Source organism: Artemia franciscana, chromosome 17 (assembly GCF_032884065.1).
Source record: "Artemia franciscana chromosome 17, ASM3288406v1, whole genome shotgun sequence".
Lineage (NCBI taxonomy): Eukaryota > Metazoa > Arthropoda > Branchiopoda > Anostraca > Artemiidae > Artemia > Artemia franciscana.
Genome location: NC_088879.1, coordinates 40,775,939 through 40,788,864, shown reverse-complemented (window position 1 = coordinate 40,788,864; position 12,926 = coordinate 40,775,939). Strand labels below are relative to the sequence as shown.

Genomic DNA, 12,926 nt, shown 5'->3' with positions numbered 1-12,926 from the left:
TGAATTAATGCATGTTTGATTTTGGCTCTCCACACATAAATTACTAAAATGAAATTTGCATATTAATTCCTTTTTTGGCTAAATGGCTTTCTCTTAGTTTTGATCAGACGATTTTGAGAAATAAGGGATGGGGAAGGAGGCCTAGTTGCCATGCAATTTTTCGGTTACATAAAAAGGCAACTATAAATTTTAATTTTTAACGAATTTATTTATTAATAAAAAATATACATAACTTAAGAATTAACTTACGTAACAAACTTTTATATTCTTTAATTGTAAACACATCATTCTTAACATTAAATCGTAAGTTTTGTCCCAATTCTTTAAGAATGACCCCTGAATCAGAAAGGCCGTAGAATAAATAGTTGAAATTACTAAAAATACTATAGCATAAAGAGCAAGGTATTTATCCTCCTAAATACCTCGCTCTTTATGCTAAAGTATTTTTGGAACCCTTCATATGCGTAATAATCTCTGTCGTTTTAAGTTTCAATGCTACTCTTTACTTATTTCACTCATTTCATAAACGGAGTGATTTCTGTTTGTTTTAAGTTTTGATGTCGCTCCTTACTTTCAGTTAAAAAAACTTGTTTTTTTTACGTAATTATCAAAGTAAATGGGACGATTTGTTTGTTTCTATTTTTTCACTTTTAGAAAGTGTTTCCTACAGTATTACGCACAAAATCCCCTTGGTCATATCAAGTAGACGGATGGATAGACTTAGTGAGGCATTTTGGTTTTCGACAATTTCACCTCCTTCATGCCCAGGAAAGTGATGGCTGGGCCTTCAGACTCAAAGTTGAAAAGCATTTAAGAACCTATGAAACTGACATTGAAAAGGATTAGAAGTTTTTTTTTTAATTTAAGTATTCCCGTTATTACTTACACCTATTCTCTAGGGTTTGTGCCATTATACTCTTATGAGCTGCAGATCAAACAGTTCATGGTAACAAACTGTAGTAAGGAGTGACCCAGCTCAATAGTAAACGAAACTCTAAAAAACGGAATTTTGATGCTGAAATATACATCAAAAGAATCAGATTTTCATGCTGATTTTAAATATATAAGTTTCATCAAATTTAGTCTTTGTCATCAAAAGTTACGAGCCTGAAAAAATTTACCTTAATTTAGAAAATAGGGGAAAACACCCCCTAAAAGTCACAGAATCTTAATGAAAATCACACCATCGCATTCAGCATATCAGAAAACCCTATAGCAAAATTTTCAAGCTCCTATCTACAAAAATGTGGAATCTCGTATTTTTTGCCAGAAGACAAATCATGGGTGCATGTTTATTTGTTTGTTTGTTTTTTTTTCCCAGGGGTCATTGTATTGACCAAGTGGTCCTAACAAGTTTTTTTAACTGAAAGTAAGGAGCGACATTAAAACTTAAAACGAACAGAAATTACTCCATATATGAAATGGGTTGTCCCCTCTGCAATCCCTTGCTCTTTATGCTAAAGCTTGACTCTTAGCCACAATTCTGCTTTTTAAAACAATTAAACGCTTTAGCGTAAAGAGCGAGGGATTGCTCTTTACGAACAGAAATTACTCCATATATGAAATGGGTTGTCCCCTCTGCAATCCCTTGCTCTTTATGCTAAAGCTTGACTCTTAGCCACAATTCTGCTTTTTAAAACAATTAAAAGCTTTAGCGTAAAGAGCGAGGGATTGTAGAGGGGACAACCCATTTCATATACAGAGTAATTTCTTTGCATTTTAAGTTTTAATGTCACTCCTTACTTTCAGTTAAAAAAACTAGTTTTTTTTTATGTAATCATCATTATAGAGCTCTATAAGGAGAAATCCTTAGATTGCTCCTAACTGCAATTTAAGGTAATTTAAAACAACCTTCCAGAGGAATTATTTGAGTATGTTACAATTTTTGTTGTTGAGTAAACCTGATGCAGAGTTTGGAGTAAAAGCCCAAAGGAATATTTTGCCTTTTCATGGTTCAGTGGAATTTAGTGCTTGTGGTACCAAACAAAAAGCAAAGAAATCTGTTCATGTTCTGTAGCCATCTTGTAGCAAAATGTTCAGAAGAAAATGGATTACCTTTAATTTTATAGATTGGTACCATCTGGTATAAAGAGGGACAGGAAAAACAACACATAGTGGGAAATGTCCTTGTAAATAACAAATTACACCCATCTACAAAATTGAGAATGATTTTTTTTAAGGTAATTTTCTTCAAAAGGGTTTAAGAGCATTCAGGTTGTCAAAACACCATAAATAAAATATATCAGGAATAGAACAGGGTATTAAGTTTCAACTTTCAGAGAAACTTGAGGGAAAAGTAAAACTAAATCAAAGGTACTGTGCATGCCCAGATTGTCAATAGGGCATATGTGCAATATTCCAAGAAAACAAGAAGGTTACATTGGAACTTTAAGAGCTTGTTATGAGAGATGTTGAACTAAGTCATAAGAAACTGTTCATCCATGTTTATAATCAGGGTATATTTGCAACATTTTAGGAATAGATAAAGGTATTAAGTTGAAACTGTCAGGGCATGCTGAGGAAGGTTTATAACTATATATGGATACTAAAATGGCTATCTGTAATATATCTGTGATGGCTAATGGTGTTAAGATGAAACTTTCAGGGGAAGGTACAGTGTACATTGAACAAAATGCATTCTATGCATGCAGGTTGTCAAAAGGTATCAGCAATATCTGAGGAAGAGCTAAAAGCAATAAACTGAACCTTTCAGGGCTATTAAAACTACTACTGCAATTGCAACTATTTACAACTATGACTGGTTTTTACTCTTTGTGACTTCTTGGACCAGCAAATACTTGTAACTGTGACTCCAACAACTCGTAACTGCAATTAAAAGTACATGCAACTTTAACTACACAAACTACTTGTGTCTGCAGCTAATTATGACTATAAATGCAACTACTTGTGAACATGACAGCTACCACAACTAGTTGGAACTATAACTGTTACTACATACAATTGTGACCCATGTTAATGCAACTATAACTACTTGCAACTTCTATTACTGCTGCTACTTTTATTGCTACTACCAGAACAATTTATTTTTAAACTTGATTACACAAAAGGCATAAAATGATATGTTCACTTTATTCATAGGTCAGCAATGTATACTTGTGACTGTGACTTCTACAACTTGTAATTCCAATTACAAGTACATAGAACTTTAACTACAGAAACTACTTACATCTACAGCTAATTCAAACTATAAGTTCAACTACTTTCATTGTTACTACCAGAACAAGTTGTTTTTTTTTTTTTTTTTAACTTGATTACACAAAAGGCATAAAGTGATATGTTCACTTTATTCATAGGTCTGCAATGTGTACTTATGACTGTGACTTCAATAACTTGTAACTGTAATTACAAGTACATACAACTTTAACTATAGAAACTACTTATGTCTGTAGCTAATTATAACTATAAGTTCAACTACTTGTGAATGTGACTGCCAGCACAACTACTTGGAACTGTGACTGTTACTAAATACAATTGTGACCCTTGTTAATGCAACTATAGTTACTTGCAACTTCTATTACTGCTGCTACTTTTATTGCCACTACCAGAACAAGTTATTTTTAAACTTGACTACACATTTGAGACCTAATTTGCATTTTCTACAAATGAAGGACTCAAAAGAAGATCAACAGTATTTTTTTTTTTTTTTTTTTTACACTGACTTAATTAAGAACGCAGAGCTTCATAAAAGGCAAGTGGGGGGATCAGTCACAAGTAGTTGCCAAGAAAAAAGTTGAATAGACTATTTGTATAATTGCTGTAGCAATTGCTATAGAACACAGAATTTCTTGATCTGTGCTCTAAAGACAGTATATGAGATATTATAAACTCAGTGAGGATAAAAAGCAAATTGCACTGGTGAAAACAAATATGATTTTAATAAGGTATCAATGAGCAGCAAAGAAGCTTGGGTGCAGAAATACATCATAGAATCAAGCAAGAGGTGTTATGATTTGATAAGAAAGTGCTCACATCCTTGCTTATAACTTTGCTGTAAGTACTGCTTACAACTTTGATTCCACTGTACTCTACTCCTTAATGTGCAAATATATATGTAGAATACTCACCTTGCTTTGCTTGCATTAGTGTCTTATTTATAGTGTTTTATTTATTCTTCCTTGTATGAGTGATTGCTTGCTTGCTTGTACATATCGCTTTTTCTTTTTAAAGGTGCTTGGGTTATAATAAACAATTAAACTTCTACATGGTGTCAGAAGTAACCAAGTAAAGATGGATTCAGTTCATTGCTCAACACCAACGATCGACTGGAATTCACAAAACTTGAAACATTTATGGAATAGATTTAAGCAGCATGCGAAATTAATGTTCAGTGGCCCCCTTAGTGGTAAAGCAGAAACTGTGAAATGCTCATACTTGCTCATATGGGTTGGTGAAAAAGGCAGGGATATATTTAACACCTTCACTATTGCTGACTCAGAACAGAATGTATCTGCATACCTGGCAAAGTTTGACACTTATGTGGAACCAATGGCAAACCCCATTTTTGCCAGATACAAATTTCACAAAAGGAACCAGGATGTTATAGAGACAGTTGAACAATATGTAACAAGTCTCAAGATCTTAGCAAAAGACTGCTCATTTGGGAATTCAGAAGATGAAATGGTCAGGGACAGGCTAGTTTTTGGTATAAGAAATGACAGAATCAGAGAAAAGTTGCTTACACAGGGATCAACACTCACTCTAACTACTGCCATTAACACAAGCCGAGCAATGGAAGAAACCCAAGCACAACTACTAACTATGAATGAGGCTGAGCACAAGACAGCTATCAAACAAGAAGTCGATGTTGTGAGCAAATATCCTGAATGTTATATGTGTGGTGGACAATATTCCCGTGGACACAAGTGCCCCGCAAAAGGAAAAACATGCTCGAAGTGTGGTAAGATCAACCATTATGCTAGAGTTTGCAAGAGTAAAACAGTTCACCAAATAGGAATTGCAGGAACAAGCTCTGGTTCTCAGGATATACATGCATTAGACTTCTCCCCTTGCTCGGGAAGCGAGTTGTATATTGATTCAATTCATTCAATGAATCAAACCAAAGACCATCACATTGATCTGTACTTCAGTACACAAAAGAAATACATCAGCTTCAAGCTTGATACAGGAGCAGATGCCAACATACTTCCACTTAAGGAATATGAGAGATGTTGTCCCCGTCCCACACTAAACAAAACCAACAGTATCCTGACAAGCTATACCAACGGGAAGTTGAACGTATATGGAGTGTGTGAAGCTGAAATTCAATACAAAGATAGGCCTGGACAGAAGCACAAATTCTTTGTGGTTGACACTCAGAAAGTGCCAATAATTAGTAGGCAAATCAGTGTTGATCTTGGTCTTGTCAAATTCATATTTGATGTGCAAACAATGCAACCTTGCCCTGATCGAATCAAGATCATGATAGACCAATACGCTGATGTCTTTGAGGGTATTGGCCAACTTCCTGGCGTGTGTAAGCTGACGCTGAAGGAAGGAGCAGTTCCTACAGTTCAACCCCCAAAACGTGTACCATTTGCATTAGAGAAAAGATTAAAGGCAGAACTCGATCGCCTGGAACAGATGAAAATCATTGAGAAAGTTACAAAGCCTACTGACTGGGTTAATTCTGTTGTAATAGTGGAGAAAGCAAATGGGAACTTAAGGATATGTCTGGACCCCGTGGACCTGAACAAGAACCTAAAAAGACCACATTATCCGATCCCAACATTCGAGAGCATCACCCAGAGGTGTGCTGGAGCTAAGATTTTCTCCAAACTCGATGCCACTAGTGGATTCTGGTCAATGATGCTTGATGATGAATCATCCGACTTGACAACTTTTAACACCATCTATGGTCGTTACAAATTCAAAAGGTACCCCTTTGGCCTAAACTCAGCACAAGACGATTTCCAGAGGAAAATGGAAGAGGCCTTTGAAAACCTCAATCTAGGCCTAATAGTTGATGACATAGTCATTTGTGGTGCTGATGATAGTGAACACGATGAAAGACTGAAGGCAGCACTAGAACGTGTGCGTGAGAAAAATGTGAAGTTTAACCAAGAGAAATGTGTGTTTGGTGCAGAGAGCATCCCATACTTTGGGCATCTTCTGACCTCGGAAGGAATAAAGCCCGACCCCGAAAAAACTTGGGCTATTACAGAAATGCCACCGCCAGAAAACAGCGAGCAGCTTCAAAAACTTCTAGGCATGCTTAACTACTTGTCGAGGTACATACCAAACTTGTCCTCATTAAACAAAAGCCTAAGAGAGCTAGCACGGGCTGATGAGTACAAATGGAAACCAGCTCATGAAAAGGCATTTTCAAAGATAAAGTCAGCCCTTTGCAGCAACTTAGCATACTTTGACCCAAAGTGCGAAAACATAGAGGTAAAAGTAGATGCATCAAAGCATGGTCTAGGCGCAGTACTAGCAGTTGACGATAATGTTGTCGCCTTTGGCTCACATTCAATGAGTGAAACCGAGCAGCAGTATTCACAAATAGAGAAGGAATTGCTGGCAGTTGTATTTGGATGCAAGCATTTCCACCAGTATATATATGGCAGAACCGTAACAATAACAACAGACCACAAACCTCTAGAAAGCATCCTTGTAAAACCGATATCCAAAGCACCGCCACGGCTACAACGCATGATGCTGTCAATACAGCCATATAGTTTGAAATTTGTATACAGACCAGGTTCTGAAATACCTGTGGCTGACACCCTGTCAAGGTTGCACACACCTGACCTTGACAATGAAAACGAGAAACAAGTAGAAGTCTTTGTCCATACACTCTTCAAAAACTTACCTATAGCTAATGGGAAAATGGAAAAAATCAGGAATGCAACCTGTACTGAATTACGAAAATTAAGCCAGACTATACTTTATGGATGGCCCCCATCTCGACAACAGTGTGATTCCAGCTGTTTGGCTTTCTGGAACTACAGAGACGAACTTGTAGTCAACCAAGGCATAATCTTGAAGGGGACAAGAGTTGTAGTGCCCCCATCCATGCAGCATGAGATCCTACAACAATTGCATGTATCACATCTTGGCATCACCAAAACCAAGCAGCGCGCTAGGACTGTCGTATTCTGGCCTGGTATCACAAAAGATATCACTTCATATATATCCCAGTGTGATGCGTGTAATGCCTTTCATGACAAGCAGCAGCAAGAGCCGCTTATATGCTCAGAGATCCCAAAGCTACCCTGGGAACACATTGCCATTGACATCTTCAACTGGCAAAATCGCCAGTATCTTATCACTGTCAACTACTATAGTCGATTCTTTGAGCTTGATAAGCTTGACTCATTGACATCATCAGCTATCATTGTTAAATTAAAGAGCCAATTTAGTTGCCATGGAATACCAAAATTACTTACATCTGATAACGCTCCAAATTTTCTTTCATCAGAATTCGAGCAATTTGCCAAATTATGGGACTTTAGCCACAAAACGAGCAGTCCGAAATATCCACAAGCTAATGGACTTGTTGAAAAGACAGTCCAAATTGCCAAAAAACTCATGTCAAAGGCACTAGAGGACAAATTGGATCCATACTTAGCAATCCTTGAATATCGAAACACACCAATTGATGATAGTCACCATTCACCTGCAGAATTGCTGATGAGTCGTCAGCTTCGTTCCATACTACTGGTGATTTCATCACAACTTGAACCAAAAATAGTGCCTTACTCGTCATTTGAATTCAACAAACAAAAGAAACAAGGAATTCAGAAATCTTACCATGACCGAACAGCAAAATCACTGACTGCATTGAAGGAAGGGCAACCAGTTTGGGTCAAACTTAGTGACAAAAAGAGGTGGGAAAGAGCATTGCTAATCAAAGTTTTTGAAGATGCTCCCTGCTCATATCTGGTGAAGACTCAAAATGGCTCAACTTATCGGAGGAACCGATGACACATCAGGCCCCGAATGAGTCCAAATGATGATCCTCTAGGGACCAAAACAGATAATACTCTTCATCCCTCACCAAGACCCATCTTCAATGGCCCATCATTTGGAGCTGGAAACATCTCGCCATTTGGAACCACACCATTGCCACAAGTACTCTCGGATCTGTCATCTCTAGAGCAAGCATTAACGTCTCCTCTTGCCCTTAGAACTCCAGGGCCTATAGCTGTACCTCCACAGAGCAATGAGGATGTCTCTACCCAGATGCTGAGAGATACCAGATATACCACTCGTTCTGGTCGGTTAGTCAAACCTGTCATTCCCTTGGATCTTTGAAGCAGTAGCTTATAAAGAAGAGGAGATGTAGAATACTCACCTTGCTTTGCTTGCATTAGTGTCTTATTTATAGTGTTTTATTTATTCTTCCTTGTATGAGTGATTGCTTGCTTGCTTGTACATATTGCTTTTTCTTTTTATAGGTTCTTGGGTTATAATAAACAATTAAACTTCTACAATATAGCTCAAATTACACATTTCCCATGTGTTTTATTAGTTCTGGATTTTGTCATAGATGGTTTAATTTATGGGTACACTGTTTAAACAAGAGTGATGCTAACAGCTTATAGCAAATATAGGCCTAGTAGTTTTTTTGGACCATGATGAATCAAAATCTGTTAATTATATAATTTTAGCCAAATGTAATTACAAGCAAATAGTAAGTTTTAAACAATTTTTTATGGCTAATAGGTAATAACAGAAAAATTTCATATCTTTAAGGGTCAATAAAGGGCTTAAAATTAAAATTTTAAGTAAAACAAATATTTTATTTAGAAAGAGCATAAAAAAAGGCATAAAGTGATATCTTCACTTTATTCATAGGTCAGCAATGCAAGCTCCTCTTTCTATATCATTCTTATTTCATAAATATTCAGAACAATTCTGGTTATCAAAATTTGACTGCAATTCCACTATACTTTAACCCTTCCCCCTTTTAAGTCTGACCTCCTTGAGATGGTTTATTTTGATACAGTAGGCCTAGCTTACAGAAACAATAAATCTTGCAAACTTTCAATTGTTAAGAATAAGCTAGTTCTAATATATTGATCAAGCAACATCAAATAATTTTCATTGTGTCAACAGCTCTAAAACAATTTTGGGACCAAATTAAGTTGTAAGCTAAAAAAAAAACAAGAAGGGGTCAGACTTGCCCAAGTTCACCCTAAATATTCTATACAACTTGGGGTAGTTATTAACGCATTAGAGCAGAAGAGGTGGTAAACTTCATTTCCAACACAAATGAATGATAGCCTATAATTTGATACAGATTGGAATTCTGATTCTAAAGGCAGGCTATCCTATGTCAATTTTTAAGGCTAGGCCTATATACCTCATTGACAAGTTAATTGGAAAATTTGTGAAATTGAATAGTATGTTTAATGTGTGTAATTATGAGTAAGCATAGTCAAATTGCTAAATAGGCAATGCTTTTCTTGTTTGTGCAGCCCCAAAAAGTAATTTTCAGGGTTGATTAATAGCCACTTCTTAAGCTTGTCTTTAAGGATCCTGCCTAGACTAGTTTGGCCAGAGGTAAATGTTCTGGCTGTACAACCTTGTAGTTTAGTCAACATAGGCTACATTCTGTGTCAAAGAAGTCTTACCTAGCTCTAATTCATTGAGTAAATGCTCCAATCCAGCCCTTTCTGCTAGCTCCTTTGCCTTTGTTTCAATAACTCTTAGATTCCAGTCTTCAATTTCCAGGCAAATACTGTCTTTGACAAAGTAAACATTGTCTAAATGTCTGTGGTTGATTTCCAGTGTCACCATTCTTAAAATTTTTCTTCTCTTCCTTCGAAAAAAGATGGTTTTGTTAAAGCAGGGTTGCGGACTTTCTAGTCCATGTATGTGTTACCTAAGAATAAAATGTGTCCATCTTTTTAAATCTCAAAATCTAGATGTAATTTTTTACCAGATTCACCAAAAGACGCTTTATAGTCAATTTCAAAGTGGCCAGTTAACATCAAAAAAAGAAAAATATTCATGTGCAACATTTATGCACAATCACTTAATGTAAAAGCCCGAAATTCATATAAACATGTGGTTCCCTTACTTTAGAAGAAATCCCAAAGACATATCTGGCAATACCTGAATGTTGCAAAAAAAATATTGAAGAAAAAGAACTGCTTTGGTGTAAAATGATATTTTTTTTTTCTCGGCATATACATACAGGTGGAAAATATTTCGTTTTGTGACATAAATTTGCAAAAAAAAAGTGTTCCTTTTTGCAATTTTGTCTCCAAAATTTTTAAAATGTGTCACTTGCTTGGCATTTTAGGTCATTTTTTCCTGGCAAATAGAAAAGCGTCCTTTAGACATTGGCAACCATAATTTCAGCAGCGTTACTAAGGCTTTGGGACAGATTGAGCCAATTGTCTGACCAAATTTGTAACACAAAAATTCCTTATGGTACAAATATAGCATCTTTTGGAAGTTTCCATTTCACGGACAAAGTACTAGAACAACTTAAAAGGGAGCAATCTTAATTTTTTTTTTTTTATTCATATCTTCTTTCTCTCTCACAAGTTGATTCAGACCGCTGATTTGTTGTGCAATAATTCGTTCAGTAATTGCGTAGATTTTATTTTTATGTTGTGTTTGTATATTTTCTATTGCATACATCTACACCCTGACACTTTGCTAATTTATCGTCAACTCACTGACGTGTAAGCATTTCGAAGTTCTACTGGCGTGCTACGAGTACCGTCAATACGGTATTGCACCTGATGTTTGTTTACATCTAGCCTATGTTTTGGAGTGATTTACTGATTTCAGTTTGTTAAGTATGGTATTGTGCTGAGCAGAAATTTGTACAAATCGATCTATATCAAACTTTCTAAAGTACTAAAAAAAAACTTTAGCGTGAAGAGCAGGGAATTGAAGTGGAGACAGTTCTCCTAATATACAAAGTAATTTCTCTTCGTTTTAAGCTATAATGCAGCTCCTTACTTTCAATTCAAAAAACTTGTCTCTTCTTATTTATTTACTTTTAAGACCTATATCACGTCAAGAGCCGTAAATTGTCATTCCCTCCCTGTGCAACAGTTTTCAGCGTATATTTAAACATTTTCTTGCTTCATCAAAGCGACCTCAATAATGCCATGTTTTAACAAATATTTTAACTACTCGAGTCTATGACAGCATTGTAAGAGCCATAACAGTTTTAATTTGTAAGTAGTAAATTCAAATTATTTCAGCAAATTCGTTAAAGCAGTAAATGGGAATAACTTATTTAAGGTCAGATTTTACTTTCTTAGTTTAAATCAGGCCGATTTGGCAAAACTACGAAAATACAAAGTTAAAAGATCTCGCATTTTGCCATATCCATTTTAGAAAATTCACCTAGATTTTGGAAAGAAGAAGATTAAAAATTAGTGTTAAATTCAACCAAATCCTCAATTTTTTTTATATGCAGTTCACTTTTGGATTCTGATTCGTCATCAACTATAGTTAATAACTAGACATATCACTACAAAGCCTCCTCTGCGGTTTATAATTGTGCTACTGAACTTTCGACTATCATTACCATATCTTGGAATTTTATTGAAATCAGATAAAAATGTTGAACTCTTTGAGATTCCACTGCAGCTACTCTATATTTTTTTTATTGAATTCAGTGTAAACTGATACTTTTGGTCTACTTTTCACCCATCTAAAAAGGTTTCGGTAGCCGCCTCCCCCGTTGTGACACCTAAGCCGTTCAAAATTCAAATGGAAAGCCAAATAAGCTTCCCTTTACAGGCATTACGGCATCCCTTCTTGAAATCTTACCCTAGTTAAGGCCTCCAAAATGGGTCTAATTTAAATGCAATAAGGTTTCAGCAAGAAGCAGTTATTTGTTGTTTTTCTTCCTCTTGCCCCAAACAAACTGAATCCAAAATTCTTTTGTGTTCTGCTGCACACAAAGTAAAAAAGATTCTTCACTATCGTGAGACACATTAGGTTGAAGAGCATTATGCCATGCTTCCTGGGTGTTACTGAGTACAACATCAGGTATCAAAAAAACCAAATACGGAAGGAAGTGAACGCTACCTTTTACTGAAAAGCAAGATACCTCAAAGTCTAAAAAAATACACTTCATACTACATATTTGTGAGTGTTGTTGCTTGTGTCACGTTCTCCTTGAATTTACGTAGTATGTGCCCTCGGAGTTCTAAAGGGATTTAACAGACTTGTCTTTTTATTTCAGTTGGAACGATATATCACTTGCAGGGTTCGGACAGGTTGGTTCGTTTCAAATTATAGGCTCTGTCCTATTTATATAGGATTTCCCGAGCCTAAATATAGGCCAAATATAGGATTCGGAAGTCCTCGGGATCAGATCGGTGGTAGATCGAGTGGGATGTCTGGTCTCGTAAATTCGTCATTTCTTGAGTTTCTGCATTTTTTTTTTTTTTTTTTTTATTTATTTTTTTTTTTTTTTTAATCAGATACACATACTGTGCCAACGATTGACTGATACAGGTAAAATACCTGGAATCATTCTTACTGCTTCTTGGGCATCAATTTCGATATGAGGTCAGTTTTTCTCTTTGCAACAGACTGCTCCATTCTTGCAGATTCCACCATCTGCTCTCTTTCACTTGTTCTGGACTTCATAGCACCTTCGAGCAAAGAAACAGCTAGGGCAATATCTATGGAATTCTTGGACCCGACAGACTTCTTCATTCTATCGGTCACTTCTTGAAGTAGAGTATTTACTACTGTTCTCTTTTGTCTTTGCTCTGATGCTCTAAGTTTTTCTTTTCGCTTTCCAAGTATTCTATTTCTTTCTTTTTGTCGTGGACCTCCTGCAACTTCCACTTGTTGTCCCCTTCAAAAGCTCCTTTCTCCTTCTTGAATGGCTCTTCTTTTTTCTTTTCATGCAGATATTATTGATACCGAGACCGTGCAGAACGTGCAAGATTCAACAGTTCTTTTATAATAGCAAACTG

At 36.1% G+C, this 12,926-nt stretch overlaps 1 protein-coding gene across 1 annotated transcript in view; it reads right to left on the bottom strand.

Moving 5' to 3' along the window:
- LOC136038239 (ubiquitin-like protein 7) overlaps window positions 1-9,824 on the bottom strand; it is a 46,118-nt gene extending 36,294 nt beyond the window's left edge. The window contains exon 1 of the mRNA XM_065721346.1: window positions 9,597-9,824. Coding sequence (XP_065577418.1) covers window positions 9,597-9,762 — 166 coding nt within the window. The 5' untranslated portion in view covers window positions 9,763-9,824. The remainder of the gene's footprint in view (window positions 1-9,596) is intronic.
- Window positions 9,825-12,926: the final 3,102 nt, after the last annotated feature.